The 23901-nt window shown below is 54.7% G+C and overlaps 2 protein-coding genes across 2 annotated transcripts; one reads left to right on the top strand and one right to left on the bottom strand.

Annotated features, from left to right (window-relative positions):
• Positions 1 to 1406: 1406 nt before the first annotated feature.
• Positions 1407 to 2747, bottom strand: PPDPF (pancreatic progenitor cell differentiation and proliferation factor). The gene is made up of 4 exons (XM_002747752.7): positions 2622 to 2747; positions 2158 to 2237; positions 1946 to 2023; positions 1407 to 1869 (listed from the first exon to the last, which is right to left on the bottom strand). Exons 2-4 carry the CDS (start codon positions 2210 to 2212, stop codon positions 1658 to 1660), a joined length of 345 nt encoding a protein of 114 aa, XP_002747798.2. The 5' UTR covers positions 2213 to 2237; positions 2622 to 2747; the 3' UTR covers positions 1407 to 1657.
• Positions 2211 to 22838, top strand: LOC144582806 (uncharacterized). The gene is made up of 5 exons (XM_078375407.1): positions 2211 to 2750; positions 2968 to 3108; positions 3461 to 4079; positions 4338 to 4587; positions 19393 to 22838. Exons 1-5 carry the CDS (start codon positions 2211 to 2213, stop codon positions 19481 to 19483), a joined length of 1641 nt encoding a protein of 546 aa, XP_078231533.1. The 3' UTR covers positions 19484 to 22838.
• The last annotated feature ends 1063 nt before the right edge of the window (positions 22839 to 23901 follow it).

Here is a 23901-nt window from a genome sequence, read left to right as displayed (position 1 = left end):
GTGCAGCTCCGAATAGCAGGCCATGGTCACTCCCGGGGTCGTGAGGTCCTCCAGCCAATGAGCCCCCTCACCCGAAACGGGACGACAATGCCGTGGGCAGCCCAGGGCTCAGCTGCTTCCTCCTCCCAGCTGCTCTGTCTGAGACACCAGTTCTTGGGCAGTGCCCCTGCCCCACCGACTCCAAAAGCCAGGACAGCTCCAAGCCCTCCAGCTCAGCTGAGACAAGGGCAGAGCCCCCTGGGCCATGTGTGGTGGGGACCTGAGTGTGGCTGGGCTCTCCCTTCAACACCGACTCCTACACCCTCACAGCTGTGTGTGTGTGTGGAGGGAGGTCTCTGTGGGGACCAGGGGCTGTCCCACCATGGTCATCAGCAGCTGCCCCCGGAGGACTCTGGGAGCCTCGTCTGGACACTGAAAAGACTGCAGGAGGCTCAGCTGCCCTTGGGAGCAGCCTCCCACTCCTGGGTACACAGGAGGCTCCCCCACCCAGCTCAGCACTGAACCCGGCCTGGATGCCTGGGTGAGGCTGCCCCCACCCTTTGGGCAGTACAAAGTCTCAGCCATCAGAGGCCACAAGCCAGATGCCTTCCCACCAACTGGTGCAGCTAATTATAGTGCAGGGGGCAGGGTACCAGGAAGGAGCACCCACTGAGCCCCTCCCCTCCCTACTGAACCCCATCCTAGAGAGGCCTCTCCCCTCACCGTGTCCCCAGTCACACACCAAGTCTCCAGCCATCTCACTGACTCCCACCCCTCACTAAGCTGCCTCTCAACAGACCTGAGTCAATCCCTGCAGGCCCCTGGAGGTGTGGGGACACTGCCTGCCTTGGTTATGGAGGAGTCCACCGGGCTCACAGCCCATGCGCTCCTGTGTGCAGACACCCCTCACCTGCCCCCTGGCTCCAGGCAGGTCCGGCATGTGCCTGCTCAGATGATACAGCTAACCCCCCCAATTCCTGTGCAATCTGATCTTTAAGTTGGGCTACCTGTGGCCCCTGCAGAGTGCCTGCAGCCCCTACCCCTCAGCCTGTCTTGGGGCTGGTCCTTGGGAGGCAGGCCTGAAGACGCCCAAACCCACTGGGAGGAGGCCTGCCAGCATGCACAGGTCCCTCAGGTGGGAGTTTCCCAGCTCACAGCCAGAGGCTGACTGCCCGGTGGCTGCTCAAGGTGGCTGCCCTGAGGCCTGCTTGCCCAGCTCCAGGACTTCCTGCTGCCCAAGGCTCCCCGGAAGCAGCTAGGAACCCCACCCTTCTCAGCCCCAGCTGCGGCCTCACAGCCGGACCAGGCCAAGGAAGGCCAGGGAGCCAGGCCAGCCCCCAACAGGAAGTGAGGTTGGGAGGGGTTCAGCCGTTTCTCACACTCAGACGGAAGCTTGGCCACACAGTTCAGGCACACACCTTCGGGGATGTGGCTGCTGGGAGTTTATTTTCCACTTGGTGCCAGGTGCACAGTTCCAGGCGTCAGGAAAGCTGCTCAGGGCTGGGGCGGGCTGGGCGGTGGAGAGCCGGGCCCTCACTCCTTTTTGGTGTCTGCTGTGTGGATGTGGAGGTCTGCTGACTGCAGCCGCCTAGTCTACGGGAGGTGGGGGTAGGGGGGCGGGAGGGGCTCTGGTGGCCTAGCGCCTCTGCAGGCTTGGAGCTGGTGGTCATAGCCCAGGTCAGGACGGCGGCCCAGCGCGGGCTGTGCTGGGCTGACCACCGGGCTGCTTCCTCAGGGCGCCCTGAGCCAGGCCACAGGTGGTCACACTGCGGGAGGCCTGGGGGGGTTCCGGGTACTCTGCAGACTCCAGCACCGTGGCCATGAACGGGAGGGTGGACTTCCCGAAAAAGAAGCTGGCCCACCAGTGACCCGGGTCAGCCTTGGGGATACCTGAGAGAAGCAAGGCGAGGTCATGATGGTGCCAGGTCCTGGGGGGGCGGGGAAGAGGGGGCAGTCCTGCACTCACCTGGGGGGTGGGGAATGGCTTCCGCGGGGCACTCGGTACTACTGCAGGAGCTGTTGCTGGAAGTGGAACCCAGGCGGCCTGGAGAGGAGAGGTCCCGTCAGCAGCGCGGGGCGCGGGGACCCCCAGCCCACCGGCCCTTAGGGGTCCTGAAGGCGGAACGTGGGGCGCGGAGCAGGCAGGGCGTCTGCGTGGTGGGGGCAGGGGCTACTCACGCCGGTAGTAGTCGTGGGTGGCCACGAGCGAGCCGCTGGAGGGGATGGCCGCCATGCTCTGGCTTGCGGGCTGGTGGGACCTGCGCAGGGTCGAGGGGCCACTCGGGTCAGCGGGCCTCACTCGGCAAGGCGGTCCCCGGCGGGTAGAGCCGCCGCGCGGGGCTATTTACCGAGGCGGGCGGGGCTCCCCAGCTCCCGGGACCGCCTTCGCCGCGCGGGGTGCGGGCGGCTCCAACCAGCCCGAACCGGCCGCGCGGGCGGAACAAAGACGCTTTGTGCGCGGGGCCTCCAGGAACCCGGCGGGCGTCGTCCCGACCCGCCCAGCCCGAGAGCAGCCCGCCCGAGACCCCGCGCTCAGCGCGCGCCAGGCGGAGACGACCAGAGAGGAGGGGAGCCCACCGGCCCGGCCCGCCCCGCGCACCCCCGGCCTGCTCCTCCCATCCGCGCACCGCGCGGACCCTCACCTGGGCGGCGACCCCTCCGGGCCTCGGCGCACGATCACGGGTGGCGCGGACGGAGGCGCTAGGCCACGGAACCCATTTGCAGAGGAGACCGCGGAAGGCCGCTCCACGACCGAGACGGGCGCGCGCGGGGTGCGCAGGCGCGGATGCACCTACTTATACGCGCGGGGGTCCCAGCGCGTCACGGAGGGTTGGGCGCGCCGGCCCCGCCCCGAGCCCCGCTAGGCCCCGCCCATCCCCTCTCGGCTCCGCCCTCGGGCCCACTCGCTCCGCCCTGATCCCCGGAGAAGCCGCGTTGCCAGCTTCTTCCTCGGTCCGGGTGTCGCCGTGCGGCTTCCGCTGAACCCAGCCCCGCGGTGGCTTTCGTCTGGGGCGGCCCGACCGGGCCTGGGTCTGCAGTGCCAGGCCTCCAGGTCCGAGCCTGGCCATCATAGCCTTGGTGACCCGCACGCTCAACTCTGGACGGTCCCCAGGAGCCAGAAAGTCTGAAGTAACCAGGTGGCCACAAAGAGAAGTGAAACAACTTGCTCCTGCCTCAACTAATGGCTCTCCCCCTGCAACCCGCAACCACTGTTCCCGCTCGGCCTTGCGGATTTCCCTCTGGACACTGGGTTTCTCAAGTGACCATGCAGCCCGTGACGCCCTTCCCCTCCCAAGATATATTACCACCTTTGACCACTTGCCCCAACCTATATGACCAGTCCCCTTTCCTACCCGCTTTGCCTAACTTCTTTGGACTTGGCCCGCTTACACCCAGCGCGAAATAAAACGGCCTCGTTTCCCACACAAAGCCCGGTGGTGCCTGTACGCGAGGGATGCGCCTGACAAGCAGGGTTTAAAAGACTCCGGCCCGGGTCCTAGAGCCCCGCCTCCGGGCCCAGGCCCTAGAGCCCCGCCGGCGGGCCAGGCCCTGCCCTTTCCCCCTCCCTCCTCCCGCCCCGGGCCCAGGCCCCGCCCTTCTCCCCCTCCCCCTCCCCCGGTCCAGGCCCGGTTCTCGGATCCAGGCCCCGGCCTTCCCCCCGCCCCGCTCCGGGCCAAGGCCCCGCCTTTTCCCCCTCCTCCCGCCCCCAGGTCCAGGCCCCGCCCTTCCCCCCGCCCCGCCCTCCAGTCCTGGCCGGGTCTCGGAGCCCAGCCTGGCCAGTCCCGTCTGCCCTCTCCAGCCCCCGCTCCTCCCCTGCCCAAGCCCTGCCCTTTCCCGGCCCTGGCCCCTGCTCCGAGCTCAGCCTGGCCCAGCTCGTCCCGTCCTCTCCAGCCCCCGTGGAGGCGGCGGGAGCGCCGGGCGGTCCCCCAGGTGCTGCGTGCGCGGATCCCTCCGGCCCGGCCTCCAGGGACTTCGCAGCCAGAGGAACACGGATCCCTCCGGGGCCCCGCTCGCAGCTGTGGCGCCTCTGGACCCTGCACCGGGGTTCCCAGCCCCAGGCCGCTCCAGCCGCCTGCAGGGGGCGGTGAAAGGGCGGGCAGGTGGAGGGGCGTGAAGGCGGGGCGCAGACTGGAGGGAGGTGGATTTGGGTGGGGGAGGGTCAAGGTGCCTTTAGGGCGAGTCTCCGGTCTCTGGAGGCAGGGGCAGGGCCCCATGTTTGGGGAACCCAAAGCGTTCCCGGCAGGAGCCCTGGGGACGGCCCGCCACGCCTGCTGTCCATCAAGGAGGGGGCGCGTCTTCCCTTCCCAGGTAGAAAGGCGTTTCCCCCTCGCCCTGACGGAAATTCCGTTTCTTTGCAGGCGGGGCCTGCTGGGCGGCTTTTTCCGGTGCGGAGAGGGCCCGGAAGGTCCGCGGCGCGGCGCTGCGCAGTCAGCCCGAGTGGGTTTGTTCCGTGGCTCCCGGAGCTGGCTGGGACGGCCGTGTGCTCGTGTTGTTCCGGAGACCGAGGCCAACGACACCGGACTCTGCCCTCGCAGGGCACTCAGACGGGGACCAGAGCTCGGCAGGGACCCTGGGAGGCCCCAGAGCCAGACTTGTGCCCCTAACCAGGTGGGGAAGGCGCTACCTGGCCCTGCACCGTTCTGTGTGTTCATTTCGGAGTGTGTTAAGCACCTGCTGTGTGCATGTGGCATGGCCAAGCTCAGGGAACAGTGAGCCAGAGGGGAACGGCCTTCCCGTGGGGGGCGGCGGGGTCAGGTTTCAGCGAGGTCTTCGCAGAAGGGCAGGGAACCGCCTGAGCCCCCACTGGAAGTCGGAGCTTGGTGCTGGGTGGCCGTGGGGGGACCTGCCCTGGGAGAGGTGTGCAGCCCCCGATGGGTCACTGATAAGGCAGATGGGTCAGTCGGGTTGACACTCGGAGGGTGGAACTTTATGACTAGATCCAGGCTTGTCTCAGGAAGCTTGCACTGCCAGCCGGAAGGACCCACAGCCCAGGGCTGGCCCACCACAGCCTCCTGCATCTGTGTGGGCCAGGGGCACTTCCTGGACAGCCCCTCACAAACTGACGCAGCAGCCTGGGCAGGGGACTGGGAGACATCTGCAGCCCAGGAAGTGGGGGTGGGGCCTGGGTCGCAGGCCACCCCATCTCTGAGGCTGAGAGCTGCCCATGCTGAATCTGGGCATGGTGGTTACCTGAGCCAGGGTATAGCTGGCTGGCTGAGGTGAGGGCTGGTGGCAAGCCTTGGGGTCCTGGCCAGGACCCTCACAGCAGCACTGCCCCAGGGTAGGCAAAGGGAGTGGGGTCACCGGGTCAGGTCTCCTGTGGCAGACCCATTAGGGGGAGCATAGAGGTTCTTGTCCCCTCCGAAGTGCTGTGGAGGTGGCAGACGTCACTGGCCCACTTCCTTGTCCGGCTGAGGGGCTGCTGATGGCCCCTGGCCATGGCTCTTGCTGGGAACCACATGGCCTGGGCCTGGACCACGTCCACCTTCTCTTGCCAGTAGCTGAGCCTGGCATCTCCCATGACAGTGGCTGCAGACAGAGGGGACCGCATCACCAGGAGGGATGAGTTCAGGGAGTATCAGCTCCCCTCTCTCCCCTGGCTCTGAAGGTTCAGTGGTGCCCTTGGTGTGTCTGGCAGCTTGTGGGAGGCCCCAGGTCTGCAGAGCCGGGTGCGGGATCAGGAAACAGGAGCAAGGAAGAGACATGGCACCTGAGCCTCTTTGGCTGCAGGAGATGGGGATGGAAAAGCTAAGTGGACAGAAAATGCATCGTGTGCAGGCTACGGGAGGCTGGTCCAGCCCTGGTGGCTGCCGGGATGTAATCACTGGCAGGGATGGCATTGATGGGGTCGGTCAGCTGGAGGGGATGGGCACAGCTGGACGAGGGCAGTGATGGCATCAGTGGGGATATTCAGCTGGAGAGGACAGGGCACAGCTGGATGAGCACGGTGATAGCATCGATGGGGACATTCAGCTGGAGAGGATAGGGCATGTCTGGATGAGGATGGTGACAGCCACAGGTTTCCCGCAGGGCAGGAGGGAAAGGCTTCCAGTCTCACTTGTAAGGGTTGCCTGCCATCCCTTAGCCACTGTGGTCTCCCTTGTGGACGGGGTGGTAGTGGCACCTTCCTAACTAGCATGTGGGGAGGACGGGCTGGGAGGCCTCAGTGTGGAGGCTTACAGCCCTGCTCTGCCTCCAACACCCATCGACATCTGTACTGTGCTCCTCCCACAGGTGTCCGGGAGCAGGGTGAGAGTTCTGCCAAAGCCGGAGCCAGGGTGGGACCGCTGGGGCTCCTCAGTTGGGCCCTGGAGGGAGAGTAGTGTGTTCGCACCATGGTCCCGGTGGCCCAGCTCTGCCTATTGCCTTTGGCGTCAGAGGCTCTTCCTCCTGGTGACAGCTGCTGCCCAGCTCTCTGGCCAAAGCTGGTGCCTCTTAGATGGTGTCACCATCTGCTGAGGAAAATAGAAAATAGAAGTGCTGACTAATGTTTGATGAAGGCCTGCTATGCCCCTGACTCGCCAGATGAAGGCCAGAGGTCAGCGGCCAAGGCTCCCTGTTCCTCAGTGTCTCTGCCCATGAGATGGTGCAGCTAACTCCTGGGGCCACCTCAAGAATAAGATGCTTCCTGCAGGTGCTCGGGCCAGTATCTGGCACGGGGCAGGTGCTTGGTGAAAGTTCGGTATTAATCCCTGCACTTCTCACTATTGGCAGTAGCCTGGGGCATTTGCTTGGTGTTTACACAGCACTGTGGGAGAAGCTGGTGCATCTGTTCACCCGGGTCCCAGTGGCTGAGGCAGAGCCAGCCATGTCAGAGGCAGGCATTCCACATGTATATTGGACAGAAGATTGAATTGCATAATAAAATATTTTAAAGATTTCCTGAGTGAAGGGGTGAGGAAGTCAACAAACCCTCTCCCCAAAATGCACCTGTAAATCTGAACAAAAGTCAGAAACAACCATTTCAGTGCTTTGGAATTTAACCAAAGGCAAACAACCCAGGGAGTCTTTTTTTTTTTTTTTTTGAGACAGAGTTTCGCTCTTGTTACCCAGGCTGGAGTACAGTGGCGCGATCTTGGCTCACTGAAACCTCCGCCTCCTGGGTTCAGGCAATTCTCCTGCCTCAGCCTCCTGAGTAGCTGGGATTACAGGCCACCGTGCCCAGCTAATTTTTTGTATTTTTAGTAGAGACGGGGTTTCACCATGTTGACCATGATGGTCTCGATCTCTTGACCTCGTGATCCACCCGCCTTGGCCTCCCAAAGTGCTGGGATTACAGGCATGAGCCACCGCGCCAGGCCGGGAGTCTTTATTCATCAAAGAGCCAGGCGCTGTGGTCCCAGCTACACCGGAAGCTGAGGCGGGAGGACCACTTGAGCCCAGGAGTTCCAAGCTGCAGTGAATTATGATCACACTACTGCTCTCCAGCATGGGTGACAGAGAGAGACCCCATCTCTAAAAAGAATAAAACCCTGAACTTCAGGATAAAATCCAAAATTACTTGGCATAAGTGAACCAGGAAAATCTCCATTTAAATGGCAAATCAGGCCGGGCTTAGTGGCAGGTGGATCACCTGAGGTCAGGAGTTCAAGACCAGCCTGACCAACACAGCAAAACCCCTAAAATAGGTCTCTACTAAAAATACACAAATTAGTGGACATGCTGTTGGTCGCCTGTAATCCCAGCTACTCAGGAGTCTGAGGCCGGAGAATCACTTGGACCCAGGAGGTGCAATGAGTCGAGATTGTGCCATTGCACTCCAGCCTGGGTGACAGAATGAGACTTTGTCTCCAAAAAAAAAAAATAATAATGATAATATAAAATTGGCCGGGAACAGTGGATCATGTGGTCAGGAGTTTGAGACCAGCCTGGCCAACATGTGAAACACCGTTTCTTCTAAAAATACAAAAAATTAGCTGGGTGTGGTGGCACGCAACTGTAGTCCCAGCTACTCTGGAGGCCGAGGCAAGAGAATCACTTGAACCCAGGAGGTGGAGGTTGTGTTAAGCGGAGATCACATCATTGCACTCCAGCCTGGGTGAAACAGCAAGACACTGTCTCAAAATAATAATAATAATAAATTAGCCAGGCGTGGTGGTGGGCACCTGTAATCTCAGCTACTCAGGAGGCCGAGGCAGGAGAATCACTTGAAACTGAGGGGTGGAGATTGCAGTGAGCTGAGATCACACCACTGCACTCCAGCCAGGGTAACAAAGCGAGACTCCATCTCACAATAATAATAATGATACAGAGAATTATGCTATTCAATTACTTTTATTGAGGTAAAATTCCCGTATCATAAAATTGAGCATTTTAAAATATGCAATTCAGTAGCATCAAGGAAGACTCACGGAGCAGGGCACCCAGCACCTCTGTCTGGTTCCAAAACATTTCATCTTCCCAAAAGGAAACTCCACACTCATCAAACAGTCCCTTCCTGGTCCCCAGCCCCAGCCCCTGCAACCACTAATTTGCTTTCTGTCTCTCTGAATTTACCTATTCTGAGTTCATCATACAAATGGAATCGTATAAATTGTGGCTTTTTCTTTCTGGTTTATTTCACCCAGTTTTTTAGATTTTTTTTTTTAGATGGACTTTTGCTCTCATTGCCCAGGCTGGAATGCAATGGCAACCTCCACCTCTGGGTTCAAGCAATTCTCCTGCCTCAGCCTCCCGAGTAGCTGGGATTACAGGCGTGCACCACCACACCTGGCTAATTTTGTATTTTTTGTAGAGATGGCGTTTCTCCATGTTGGTCAGGCTGGTCTCAAACTCTCGATCTCAGGTGATCCACCTGCCTTGTCCTCCCAAAGTGTTAGGATTACAGGCGTGAGCCACTGTGCCTGGCTAGATTCATTTTTTATGGCCGAATAATATTCCTTTGGGTGGCTAGATCACATTTATCCATTCATCCATTGGTGGACATTTGAGTTGTTTTCACCTTTTGGATTTTATAAATAGTGCTGTTGCAAACATTGCATGTACAAGTTTGTGTACTGTACTTGGGAGCAGAATTGCTGGGTCACATGGTAATTCAATGTTTAACTTGTTGAGGAACTGCCAGACTTTGATTTGCATTTCCCTAGTGACTAGTGATATTGAATATCTTTGTATTTCCATATTGACCATTTGGGCATCTCCTTTGGATAGATGTTTATTTGGGCCTTTTGCCTGTTTTACGTTGGGTTTTTTGTCTCTGTGTTGTTGAGGTGTAAGAGTCTTTACATATTCTGAATGCTGGAACCTTATCTGCTATGATCTGCAAATATTTCCCCCATTCTGTAGATTGCCTTTTCCTCGTCTTCACAGTGTCCTGTGAGGCACAAAAGTTTTAATTTTGGCAAAGTCCAGTTACCTACTTTCTCTTATGTTGCTTGTGGTTTTAATGTCTTATCTAAGAGTTCATTGCCATCCAAGGTCATGAACATTTACTTATTTTTTGAGACAGGGTCTTCCTGTGTTGCCCAGGCTGGAGTGCATTCTCAGCTCACTGTAGCCTTGGCCTCCTGCACTCAAGGGATTCCTGCATCTCAGCCTTCCTGGCAGCTGGGACTACAGGTGCACACCACCACTCCAGGCTAATTTCTTAATTTTTTGTAGAGATGTGGTCTCTCTATTTTGTCCAAGCTGGTCTTGAGCTCCTGAGTGATCCTCCCACCTCAGACTCCCAAATTGCTGGGGGATTATAGGCATGAGCCACTGCGTCCAGCCTACATCTATGGTTTCTTGGAATAGTTCTGCACTTTTATTAGATCTCATGTTGATATATAGGCGAGAAGAAGGCCCAGCTTCATTATATTGCGGGTGGATATGCAGTTTTCCCAACATCATTTGTTAAAAAGTCTATTTTTTCCATATAAGATCTAGTTTTATTTCATTTTATATTTTATTTTATTTTTTTGAGATAGAGTCTCATTCTGTTGCCCAGCCTGGAGTGCAGCGGTGGAATCTTGGCTCACTGCAACCTCCTGGGTTCAAGTGATTCTTGTGCTTCAGCCTCCCACATAGCTGGGACTACAGGCGTGCATTACCAAGCCCAGCTAATTTTTGTATCTTTAGTAGAGACAGGGTTTCACCATGTTGGCCAGGCTGATCTGGAATTCCTGGCCTCAGGATATCTGCCTGCCTCAGCCTCCAAAAGTGCTGGGATTCCAGGCGTGAGCCACTGCTCCCAGGCATGACCTCATTTTGGAAATTGCTATAAAATCACATTAATCAAGACAGTGTGCTATAACAAGATGTCTTAGAAAAATAAAAATAACAGAACAAAACAAAATGAGACAGTGAGATCTTGTGAGGAGACAGACACATGCATCGGTGTCACAGGATAGAGTCCAGAGACAGCGCCACACAAATGTGACCAGATGTTCTTTGGGAAAGGCACAGCAGTGATTTGATAGAGAAAGTATATTCTTTTCTGCTGGTCACAGCGGCTCACGCCTGCAATCTCAGCACTTTGGGAGGCTGAGGCGGGCGGATCACTTGAGCCCAGGGCTTAGTGACCAGCCGAGGCAACATGATAAGACCTTGTCTCTACAAAAAATAGGTGGGCATCATGGCACGTGCCTATTACAGTCCCCACTACTTGGGAGGCTGAGGTGGGAGGATTGCTTGAGCCCAGGAGGCGGAGGTTGCAGTGAGCTGAGATCATGCCACTGCACTCCAGCCTGGGCAACAGACTGAGTTCTTATTTAAAAAAAAAAAAGTGTAATATTTTCACAAATGGCGTTGGAAGAATTTGACATTCACATGCCAAAAAAGAAAGAACCTTGACTTGAATCTCACTCTACAAAGATAACTATACAAATGGGCAACACATCCAAATATGAAACGTAAACTATAAAACAGAAGAAAGTACGCGAGACAATCTTTGTGGCCTGAGCAGCCAATATTAAAAGCATGATCCATTTAAGAAAATGGATAAACTGGGCTTCACTGAAATAAAAAACTTGTATTGTGAATGATCCTGTTAAAAGATTAGAAAGACAGGCCACAGACTTGGAGAAAGTATTTTCAAATCACACATCTGACAGAGGACTTGTATCCACAATACATTTAAAAAACTCTCAAGACCCAACAGCAAAAAATAAAAATAAACAATTCAGTTTAAAAATGGGCCAAGGGACCGAGCGCGGTGGCTCATGCCTGTAATCCCAGCACTTTGGGAGGCTGAGGCGGGCAGATCACCTGAGGTCAGGAATTAGAAACCAGACTTACCAACACGGTGAAACCCCATCTCTACAAAAAATACAAAAATTAGCCGGGCGTGGTGGTGTGCACCTGGAATCCCAGCTACTCGGGAGGCTGAGGCAGGAGAAATGCTTGAACCCAGGAGGCAGAGGTTGCAGTGAGTGGAGACCACCGTTGCACTCTAGCCTGGGTGACAGAGTGAGACTCTGTCTCAGAAAAAAAAAAAAAAAAAAAAGGCCAAGGATTTTAATAGCCATTTCTGCAAAGAAGACATACAAATGGCTAAAAGGTATTCGAAAGTTTCACACTGTTAATCGTTAGGGAAATGCAGATAAAACCCCCAATGAGACAGCAGTTCACACCTGCCAGAAGCTAATGAAAAGACACACAATAACAGAAGCGGAGGAATGTAAACCATACTGCATAGCTGATGGGAATGTCAAATGGTGTAACCACTTCGGAAAACACTTTGGCAGTTCCTCAAAAGGTTAAATATAGCCACAGGATTTTGCTCCTCAGTACCTACCCAGGATAAATAAAAACGTGTCCACACAAAAAACTTGGAGGCCCAGAAGAGCATTGTTCCTATTAGCTAAAAAGTGGAAACAGGCGGGTGCAATGGCTCACACCAGTAATCCCAACACTTTGAGAGGCCAAGGTGGGTGGATCACCTGAGGTCAGGAGATCGAGACCAGCCTGGCCAACGTGGTAAAACCCTGTCTCTACTGAAAATACAAAAATTAGCCAGGCATGGTGGTGGGTGCCGATAATCCCAGCTGCTTGGGAAGCTGAGGCAGGAGAATCACTTGAACCTGGGAGGTAGGTGGAGGTTGCAGTGAGCTGAGATCACACCACTGCATTCCAGCCTGAGCGACAGAGCAAGACTCCATCTCAAGAAAAACATAAAAGTGGACACAACCCAGATGTCCATCAACTGATGAATGATGGACAAGATGAGGCCTCCCTACAGCGAAGTGTTGTTTGGCAATAAGAAAGAATGAAGTCCTGGTGGAGGCTGCGATGAGAAGAAGCCACACCCAGAACAGCCAGGGAAAGGCAGCCGGTCAGCAAAGGTGACACACTGCACGGTCCTGCTCATAGGAAGCATCCAGAACAGGCAGAAAGCAGCCCAGTGGTTCCCAATGCTTGGCTGGAGGTGGAAGAGGAATGGGGACTGATTAGCAAGTGGTACCAGGTTTCTTTTTGGGATGATGAAATGTTCTAAAATTAGATTACGGTGATGGTTGAACAGCTCTGTAAGTGTAACAGCTGCTGCAGCATGCACTTTAAATGGGTGACTGTCATGGCATGTAAATGACATCTCAATAAAGCTGTTTTTGAAAAAGGATAAAAGACTTCAATGGGAACTTCGCCCAAGACCATGTACCAACCAGCCTGTGAAATATTCTTCAACAACGTCAGGGAAATGCAAATTAGAAGCAACATGCGATGCTACCTGTGAGAGCAGCTAAAAAAAAAAAAAAAAAAAAAATCCAAACAGCAACCACACCAAGTGCCGTGGCGGCTATGAGGCTCCTGGAGCTCCCCTGGGAGCGCAGGGGATGCAGCCATATCTGGGGCCAGGTCGGCAGCTTCTGACGAAGGGAAACGTGCCTGGCGTATGACCCAGCAGTTCTGCGTCTCAGCGTTTCTCCAAGACAAATTCAAACAGGTTTATGTTAAGAAACTGTACACACATGTTGATGGCAGCCCTATTCATAACTTCTCAACCTGGAAGTGTCCTGAGGGCAAGTGGACGGACCATGGCGCATGGCGTGTGAGATCCCACTCAGCGACAGAAGGAATGAGCTCTCGATCCCGAAACCCCCTGGACGGGCCTCTGCAGCGCTGGCTGAGCGAGAAGAGCACGGTCATGTGTGTCCTGGGACTTGTCTAGCACTCTTAGAGCAAATGAGGTTTCCATGGGTCAGAGGAGGGTGACCACAAAGGGAGCGTCCGGGGTTTTCTGAGCTGTGGGATGTGCTGCCTCCTCCCCGTCGCAGCGGTGGCGATAGGTGTGTGTGAATATCCATAGAACTGTGCATATTCCAAAAAAGTCAACGTATGTGTGATAATTCAAAATAATAACGACAGATAAAAAAGTTATTTAAAAAGCACAGCCACTGTAGTAAACACTGATCCAGGTTCGAATTGTCCAGGAATGCTAAGTCCAGAGACGTATTTTGTTGAGGGATGGGCACTGACCTAACCAAAGTGAGACAGGACTCTTAGGAGGGCAGTTGCAGGAGTGCAGAAGATTCCAGGTGGCAGTTTCTCGACTGTGAAAAGGGAGCTGTAGAAATAGCTGGGGAGGCAAGGGGGTGCTAAGACCCTGAAAACCAGGACCTGGGCCAAGCTGGCTCAGACGACAGTGGACTTGCCCTGGGTTTAACTGATGACCTAATTATGTGCTTATCAATAAACAAATCACACTGGGCAGTGCTGTGACAGTTCCAGGAACACACATATTTGGTGTAAAAATGGGTGGCACCATAGTTCCTAGAAATCTCCACCTTTTCCCAGAAGTCTTTATGACTATTCCACTCCTTGGTTAAAGAAACCCATTAAAGGTAGAAGCCCCAAACCCTGCCTCACGACTCTCTCTTGAGAACACCCTCACTCTCCTTTCTTTTATTTATTTATTTTTCTATTTACTTATTTATTTGTTCTTATGAGGTGGGGTCTCACTATGTTGCCCAGGCTGGTCTCAGACTCCTGGGGTTAAGTGATCCTCCCGCCTCGGCCTCCCAGTGTGTTAAGGTTACAGGTGTGAACCTTCACACCCGGTCGCACTCTGCTTTCTTGAAGGTGTGCTTTTTGCTTTGCAATAAATCTCTGCTTTCACTATTTTCGAACTCATTCTTGAATTCCTTCTTGTGATGGTGTCAAGAGGCTGGACACTGGCCTGGGGCAAGGTCCCATCAGCATTTGAGGACCTCCCCTGACCACTGGTGTCAAAAGTACACCCTTACTAGCTTTTTCTTTTCTTTTCTTTCTTTTTCTTTTTTCTTCTTTTTTTGAGGCAGGGTCTTGCTCTGCTTCCAGGCTGGAATGCAGTGGTGCAGTGTCGCCTGGGTTCAAATGGTTCTCCTGCCTCAGCCTCCCGAGTAGCTAGGATTACAGGTGCAAGCTGCCACATCCAGCTAATTTTTGTGTCTTTAGTAGAGATGGGGTTTCACCTTATTGGCCAGGCTGGTCTTGAACTCCTCACCTTGTGATCCGCCTGCCTTGGTCTCCCAAAGTGCTGGGATTACATGCATGAGCCACTAGTTTTTGCTTTTTTATTTTTGAGATGGAGTCTCACTTCTATTGCCCATGCTGGAGTGTAGTTGCATGGTCTCTGCTTGCTGCAACCTCTGCCTTTGGGGTTCATGACTCCACCTCCTGAGTAGCTGGAACTGCAGGCGTGTGACACCACACCCGGCTAATTTTTGAATTTTTAGTAGAGATGGGGTTTCACCATGTTGGCCGGGCTGGTCTCAAACTCCTATGCTCAAGTGATGCACCCACCTTGGCCTCCCAAAGTGCTGGGGTTACAGGTGTGAGCCACCGCGCCTCACTGCTTATCAGTTACAAAGGGAAAAGTGGTACCTTTACTTCGAGACAGTTGTGGGTGGGAGTTTAACTAGCAGATCAAAGGTTCTATTGCCGCTGGTGGGCAGCCATCGAGCGTCCCGTGTGCTGGGAAGGACGCTTGGCTCCCGTGCCCATCTGTTGACACAAACGTCGGGAAAGCTCGATGCAGGGACGATCTACAAAATAACCGGTTTGCATTCTTCAAAAGTTTCAGTGTCATAGAAGATTTTTAAAAGACAGGTCCAATGTATGTGCCACGAACATGGTAAAATAATAAAATAATGTGAAAATAGAAAAGACTGAGCCGGGTATAGAGTCCAGCCCTACAGGGTCCTGTGAGCCCCTCCCTGCTAGTGCAGAGATGAGAAACTGTGGAAATAAAGACACAGACACAGAGATGGAGAAGAGAGTCTGGGCTTGGGGTGCACTGGCAGCCTAAGCGTGGAGACCTGCAGTGGCCCGAGTACCTGGACGCGCTGACTTTAATGAGTACAAAGCAGGGGGCAGGGAAGGTCGGGGGAGGTAACGGTGGTCAGTGATGGGGTCACATAAATCATGTGTCTTGGAGTCAGGGGCCCAGGACTTTCAGATAGCCAAGGGGAGGAGAAAAGCTAATGTGAAAGTACTGTTCGCATATTTGTCAGAAATATCAAGGACATTAATTCTTACCTTCGGAGAAGAGAAACCAGGTGTAGAAGTGGAGCGTGAGAGTGGATGTGGAACGTGACCACTGAAGCCAGCACCACACAGAGACATAACCCCTGGATGTCTGCGGGCCTCCCTGACAGCTGCCAGGCCCACCGCAAGAGCTTGGAGGAGCGGAGTTTTCTCCAAACTTCCCAGGAAGGAGACGACTCGGCCATCTTGGACATCTCCTTCCCTAGCTGGCTGAACTGCAGGCACTTTCCCAGCGCTGCTGCTGCCGCACAGCTGAGGCACCGTCCATCAGCCCTTATGCGGGCGTGACAGGGCTTAGAGCGTCTTGCCTTAGGATCATTTTGTTCACAATGTCACCTCAGTTCCATGCCTCATAACCTGATAGTCATTATTAAAATTAAAGGTTATATTGAGTATATATCTTTAGGATTATAAGTAACTGTAAGATTATATATGATTATATAAAGCAATAACTATGTGCCTACATTTCTCATTCTTTTCTAAATCAATATTTATATGGGAACAGGGTGAGGCTTCAGACCCTTGCCAGGGCACTGGTGGGGTTTCCCCCATACAGCTGGTCGCAGTGGTTCACCCCTGTAATCCCAGAACTTTAGGAGACCAAAGTAGGTATATCACTTGAGGTCAGGAGTTTGAGAGCAGCTTGGCCAATATGGTGAAACCCGTCTCTACTAAAAATACAAAAATTAGCTGGGTGTGGTGGTGCACGCCTGTAATCCCAGCTACTCAAGAGGCTGACACAAGAGAATGGCTTGAGCCTGGGAGGTGGTGGTTGCAGTGAGCTGAGATCACGCCACTGCACTCCAGCCTGGGTGACAGAGCTAGACTCTGTCTCAAAAGTAAGTAAGTAAATAAATAAATAAAATAGAAGTAAAAAGACTGAGGAATCAATAAACTGTCTGAGACTGAGAGAGACTAAGAGCCTTGATGAGCCACCCCGACAGACAGCTCTGCTGGGCTGACCACGGCAATCGGAACGGGGACTGCAGCCGTCGTACTGTCTCCACCAGAAGCATGTGCAGAAGCATGAAGGACTAAAGGCAGTGATTCATGCAACCTTTTCTCATGTGCTTCGGAAAAAAGAATCCACACATGTAGGACAGAGAAAGAATGAGAAAGCAAACAGAAAAATGTTAACAGTTAGCGTGGATGATGCCTGTTGGGGAGTTCTTGGTACTGTTCTTGCAACTTTTTGGTAAGTTTGAAATCTGCAAAATAAAGAACTGTCTTTATACTGGTGTGGAATCGACCTCTGCTTCCAGTTGTGCATCCCAGGTAGGTCTCCCTCCGAAACAGCTCCAAGACCAGACAAAACTCGTGTGCAGCTGTCTCTAGGCAGTGAGCTGCGGGCTCTCCTCAGCCATAACACCGCAAGCAGGGCTCCAGGCAGAGCGCTGAGGTTCCTCTGGGCTGACAGGCAGGAACCGGAGTGAGTGCTCAACTGTGCACATTGCTGGTGGGGAGTGCTTGGGGCCTCTGCAAGCCTGTGGCTGAGGGTGAGGAGGTGCTGGAGGCTCACCAGAGAGCAGTGACTATGGGCCTTGGCTCCCATCTTCCACTGCATAACCAATTGCCACCAATTTAGTAGCTTTAAAAAACATGCATTTATTCTCAGTTTTGGTGGGTCAGGAGCTCACACACAATTCGGCTGGGTGGCTCAGGGTTTCAAGCATGTTTCTTTCAGAGACTTGAGGTCCTCTCTGAAGGCCCGTGGTTGTTGGCAGAATTCAGTTCCTTGTGGCTGTAGGATTGAGATCCCTGCTTTCTTGTTGGCTCGCAGCCTGGAGCCACTGAGTGGTTCCCTGATACAAGGCCCCTTCCAGGCCTCCAACGGCTGTATCTTCACATCCCCAAGGACAGAACCTTGAATGATGCAACCAATCACGGACTTACTTACCACCCTTCTTGTGTCCTCTGGGCTAGACACAAACCATTGTGTTTCTCAAGGCTGCGACTCACCGGGGCTCACCTTAGGTTATGTCTACCACAGATTAGAGTGGAACTAAAATATTAGAGGACAAGCTGTGTTGGATGGCACTGGCATTTTGGCATTTGGACCTGGCCAGAGTGGAGAGACCCTGCCTTTGTTTTAGGAGAAGGGACTCCACACGCACCTAACAAAACTTCAGACCAAGCCCTGAAGAGCTCTGCAGGGGAAGCTGAGATTGAGGGTTGAATCTTACCAAGGTAGGAGGACTGGGGAAACACTCTGGGCTTTCCACAGATCGACACCGACAAAGCATGAGAACAGGCCCACCCAGGCCCAGCAGTGAAATGACTGGCAAAGCAAACACCAGCAGCCTTCGGAGGAGGAAACAGAAGAGAATCTCCACAGTGTCCAGCATTCAGTCAAAAATCACTAGGCACACGAAGAAACAGGACAATGCAACCCAGGGTCCGGGAGAAAAAAACAATTGTCCATTGATTTCTTCTCAACTTCAAATTCACCCTTTATGGCCTTCCTCAAAAAAGGGAACCTCAGCCAGGTGCAGTGGTTCAACTCATGGGCTCAAGTGATCCAGGTGGGTGGAACGCTTGAGCCCATGAGTTGGATACCAGCCTGGGCAACATGGCGAGACTCCATCTCTATAGAAAAATACAAAAATTAGCTGGGCGTGGTGGTGTGCACCTGTAGTCCCAAGTACTTGGGACGTTGAGGCAGGAGGATTGCTTGAGCCTGGGAGGTCGAAGCTGCAGTGAATTGTGATCATGCCACTGCACTATGGCCTGGGGAACCGAGTGAGACCCTGTCTCAGAAAAAAAGAAAAGAAAAGAAAAAATGAATCTGCTCAGTGTAAAGGAGAAATGCTTGAAGTAATTCTGCTCATGGCTGTGGAGCAGGTATTGAAGGTTTGTGGTTAACCCCCTACATGGGCACCAAGGAAGGAGAGCGTGGGTAACCCCCCACATGGGCACTGAGGAAGGAGAGCTATGCAGACCCCAGGCACAATTAGTGTCTGAAGAATATCTTAGTTTATGGTGTTATTATTCAGCTATTTCCTTTACATAATCTTTCTATATAATCATATAATAACTTACTGCTTAATATATCTAGCTTATATCATCATATTTAGTACTTAAATCTAGCATACTTAGTTCCATATAATCTTTCTATGTAGTCTTATAAATATTATAGTCTAATAATACAGATATCCTATATAATCATATAGGTATTGTAGGCGGAGCTGTACTGACACATTTAGTGCTGATTTATATAATCCTTCTATATAACCGTATAGTAGTTTGTAGTACGAGGAATGCCCAGAGCAGTCACAGAACAGAAGCAGTACATGGGAAAACAGCCAGACCAGGACGAGAACCAAAGACCCAGGCAGTGATGTCCCTGCCTGAAAGGGCAAACACTGTATGGCAAGCTTGGAGCAAGAGCCTCCCCTCCTGATAAAGGAGTTGTAGCACCTTGCATCCAGTTCCTGTGGAAAGTAGGCCTCAGGCCTGAGATCCTGGAAGTGACCGAGGGAGAAGGACCCCTCTGGTGTGACCAATCACACCGGCTGTACACCCTGTCAGTCTTTTCTCCCTTCTGTCCTAGCTCAAATCATCCTCCCATAAATATCTTAAGAAAATAGCACACATCTGTCAGCTCCCACTGCATTGGCTTACAGTATCCTTCTATTAGAAATCCTTTGAAGTCTCCAGCCCCCAGATAAGTGTTGTGCACAACACCTGCTGCACACAGCCACCTCCTTGTCTCGGTGACCTAATGGGGGTGGACCCCTTTTCTGTACACGGTCTTCTACTACTGCACATGACATGGCCCACTACTATGCCTGGCCCACCTCTCTGCCCAGGTGACCTAATGGGTGGCCCCCTCGCCTGCTACTCACATGATTACGTATGCCCTATCACTAAGACTATAGATGACCTCACTCACAACCCTTCCTCCTGCCTTGTACCCAATAAGTACAGAGGCTTCTGAGTGTTTGGGGCTTCACCTGTCTCTGTTCATAGGTGGCGTGGCCCCCGAGTCCAGCTGCTCTTCTCCAGTTCTTCAGTGCCCTGTCTCCTGACTCCTCGGATCCTGAGTCTCAGCACAGCATAAGGGACACCCACAACACTGTGGGGCCAGCAGCCCTACAAAGGTTAAATTTTGAGCCAAGAGGCAGTAAACTAGTGGCTGGTGTGATGCACGTTTCATGTGGCCGAAACACATCCTTCAGTGATACTAGGCAGGCACACCCACACGGGAGACAGACACGCGCAGGAGACATGCGCAGAAGTGTTTGTGGCGGCTGTATTTGCAGTCATGCGGAACAGGAAGTGGAATGTGGTCCAGTAATGAAAACAGACCAATGCCTGCTGCATGGGATGGCATGGATGCATCTCACAGACACAGTGAAATGTGTGTGAAAGAACCAGACGAAAGGCTACGTACTGTGCATTGCGTTCCCTTTATGTGAAGTTGAACAACAGGCAAATGTGATCCTGGTGTCAGCACTCACCTTTACTGAGGAGCAGGAGGGAATGTCCTTTCCTGGGCTGGGTGTGTTCTGGTGGTAACTCAGCAGGCACCTTTGCAAGGTGTCACTTTTCTCTATTCATGCTCAAAAAAGCCTCGTCTTTAAACAGGCAGAGGTTCCTTCGGTGTCCCCCTGCCTTTCCTCCTGCACTGGCCCAGCCGCTCAGCTCCTGGTGGTGTGGGGAGGTCCCTCCAGGGGTGGGGAGGCTCTGAGTCTCTCTCTCGTAGGTGATGGTGGGCGGTGGCCTTGGGAGGCTCATCCCCAAGGTGCAGTCAGGCTCACGAAGCCAGTTATTCCCTTGATAAGATTCCCAGCTGTCTCATTGAGGGCAGGGTTATTCAGAGGGGTGAACACAGGACCTCCAGAGTTGCTAATGAGTTTCAGGTTCCCCAGGGAAATTTCCCCACCTTGAGAGATTCCCCCTTGAACCTGGTGCAGGTGCACAGGAGAGATGGGACCTCAGGCGGGGCCAGAGGAAGAAAGCTCTGCTCTCAGTGGGTCCTTGAGGGGGCCCTGACCATAGACGCCAGACCCCCCTTTCTCTCTGGACCTGACCACAGACGCCAGACGCGCCTCTCTCTCCGAACCTGATCACAGGCACTGGACACCCCATTCCCTCTGGAATTGACCACAGACACCAGTTCCACCATTCTCTCCAGACTTGACCACAGAGGCTGCACCCCTCATTCTCTGCAGACCTGACCACAGACACTGGACCCCCCCATTCCCTTGGATCTGACCACAGGCGCCAGACCCCCCATTCTCTCCAGATCTGACCACAGAGGCTGGACCCCCTCAATCTCTCTGGACCTGACTGCAGACACTGGACCCCCCATTCCCTCCAGACCCGACCACAGATGCTGGATTCCCCATTCCCTCGGATCTGACCACAGACGCTGGATCTCCCATTCCCTTGGACCTTACCACAGGTGCCAGAACCCCCATTCTCTCCAGATATGACCACAGAGGCTGGACCCCCCCAATCTCTCTGGACCTGACTGCAGACACTGGACCCCCCATTCCCTCGGACCTGACCACAGGCACTGGACACCCCATTCTCTACAGACCTGACCACAGATGCTGGATCCCCCATTCTCTCTAGACCAGCTGCAGAATGAGACACAATGGCCTCTCTTTCTCCAGGGCCCAGAGGAGGCAGCTGTGGGGCTGGTGGTCTGCAGAGCCTAACCACATTCTCCCCTCTATCTCTGGGCACTGGAGGGCATGGCACCCCTGCACCGGCCCCAGCTGCTGCCCTTCTTGGATCTAAGAGGTGACCCCATGCTGGTCAGTGACCCTGGCCTCTGTTTAGCCTGCCAGCCTGTAATGGGCTGTAACAGCCAGGGGCCGGGAGGGGCTGGGGGCATTGCAGCTGGAAGCCCAGAAGCCCAGGAAGTGCTGTTTGCCGCAGGAGTGCGTGCTGGTTGCTCCCCACCGCGGTGGATGCTGGGCTCCCTGGCAGCAGGGCCTGGAGGGAGGGGCCTCCCTCTGCTGCCGCTCACCATGGCAACATTCCCAGCTGGGCCCTGCAGGTGGGGGTGGCAGGCCAGGTCACCCTTCCCCCTCTCCGAGGGGCTACATCCCTCCTGGGCCTCCCTGGTAGACCCAGGCCTGCCTCAGGCACACCCACACACTGGTTGTAGGGTGGGCTGTCGGGGCTGTGGCTGGCCCGGGTCTGCGGCCTGGCCTGCAGGCATGCTGCCCACTGCCAGCTCAGCCCCAGCGCCTCTGATCTGGGGGATGTGAGCTGCTCCTTGAAGGGAGGCTCCAGACGCAGGAGCTCCTCTGCTGCCATGGAGACTGTTTCATTCCCTGCCTCCAGGGCATGCCCAGTCCCCTGGGAGCCAGCCCTAAGGCATGGCCACGGGGGAGGACCTTGTCCTGGTGGCCATCTGGGGACCCAGGTGGGGTAGCAGGTGAGATGCTCTGTGACCAGGAGCTGAATCCACATCTGCGCTGGGGCCAGGCCAGGGCTGAGGTCATCCTGAGACCCTGGGGGCCGGAGAGCCGCCTTGGCCCTGCTCCCCACCCTGCCACCACGCCCCCGTCAGCCTGTGGGCCGCCAGCCTCCACCTGCCTGTGGCGGTGGTCCTGGGGTGATAGCCTGGCTGTGCCCCATGCACAGGTGGCTTGTCAGGCACTCGGAGGCTATTATTAACCCGGCAGTGGCGTCACCAGCAGCCAATGGGAGGCAGGTTTATTTCCGGGGCTGACAGCTTGAGAGCGGTTAATTTTAGCTGCATCTTCTTTCCCAAGGCTCGTGAAACCCTAGCCAGCCAAGGGAGGGGTTGCCTGTGTCTCCCCAGACAACTCAGGGATGGTCCTGGGGGCTCTGGGAGGGGGCGAGGAGGGGCGGGGCCTCGCCCAGAGAAGCCCTGATTGGCTGGTGCCCTCTCGGCTCGCCATCCCCCTGCCCGCCCCCCAGGCTGTTGGTAAGGGAGGTACTGTGACCAGGGACTCAGATGCAGGAAGAGGGGCCCAAGACGTGACCTGGGGGAGGGCAGGAAAAGCACAGGCCATGGCCAGGGTGGGCCCCAGACTTCCATGTGGAAGCCATGCTGGCCTGGCTCAGGCCTCCTGAGCCCCTTACTTGCTGTGTGGCTTTGGACAGGAATCTTGGCCTCTGTGCCCAGCTGCCTCACAGGTTCTCAGTGTCCTCCGACAGCCTTGCGGGGCCTGCCTCGTGGCCTCAGTCCCTGCAGCTTCCACCCCCATACACTGTGCACACGAACAGCCCTGGTCCCTGTCCCCTGTACGCTGTGAACTCGCACAGCTGGGCGAGTTGGCTGTGGCTGGTTAGGAGGCTTGTATTCGAAGTCATTTGCTGCTACCCAGCTGCTGACAAAGCTTTTGCCTGCTTGTTCTGCTGTGACAGAACCTGAGACTGGGTAATTATAAAACTTTATAAATTTATAAATTCTGCTTATTATAAGTAAACAGAAGTTTGGAGTCTGGAGTCTGGGAAGTGCAGGGTCAAGGTGCCGGCATCTGCTGTGTCTTCAGGTGGGAGAAGGTGGAAGAGCAAGAGAACCCATTGCCATGAGCCCTGTTTATAGGGCAAACCCTTTATAACCCAAACACCTTCCCAAAGCACCAGCCCCCAACACTGTCACACTGGGGATTAAGTTTCCAACTCTGGGGACGTGGTCAGACCACGGCAGTTATTCAGCAGTGAGCGTTCCGTGGTTAGTGGTCCTTCAGCACTACTCAGTCTATGTGGTGGCTCAGACAATCAGTGTTGGCATTCAGCCTGGTGACTGCAGCTCCGTCAGCTGTGTGTTCCAAGTGTCTCTGGGTACTGGGTGGGCAGCTCTTAGGACCCTGAAGGGCAGCACTGTGGACCAAACGTGTCCTGGCACCCAAGAGACCCTTACCCAGAGTGAGCACACAGGTGCTGTGGGCAGGTTGCCACTTTCCACTCTCAGGGGCCACTCCTGTGGGTGGCAAGACCCCCTCAGCACATGTGAGCTCCCAGCACTGCTGTGGGTGAGCCAGGAGCCGGGGGGAGGGGTGTCTGGAAAAGGTAGCCTAGAGTCCTGGTGGTCCTTGGGGGAGTCGGGTGGGCATCCTAGGGATCCCAGCCTCCTGCCCAGTGTGATCCGCCCCAGCCGGGGCCAGTGGAACACCTGCAGCAAGCCCGCCCCCAAATCCCAGCCTAACCTTCGGCTGCAGGGGAGGAGATAAATATAGAGACCAGCTGGGTGGGGTGGGGTGGGCTTTGCTTTCTCGCCAGGCGGTTATTTTTATTTCTGGCTCCTGTTCGATGGCATCAGCAGCACTCAGAAGTGCTGGGGCATCTGGCAGCCCTCCCTGACTCCCCTCCTGCCTGTGGCCCTGGACTCCTATGGGGTGATGCAGCCACAGACCAGTGTCCTTCTGAGAGGCCCTCTCCACTGGCTGGGGAGAACTGCTTAGCCCCAGCCACTACCCTGGGCCCCTGCCTTTCCTTCTTCCTCACACCTGCCAGTGGGCCAGGCAGGGGTCTGGGCTCTGGGATCCC

The sequence above is a fragment of the Callithrix jacchus genome, chromosome 5 (assembly GCF_049354715.1).
Source record: "Callithrix jacchus isolate 240 chromosome 5, calJac240_pri, whole genome shotgun sequence".
Lineage (NCBI taxonomy): Eukaryota > Metazoa > Chordata > Mammalia > Primates > Cebidae > Callithrix > Callithrix jacchus.
Note: the sequence above shows the minus strand (reverse complement) of the source record. Positions and strands in the feature narration are given on the sequence as shown.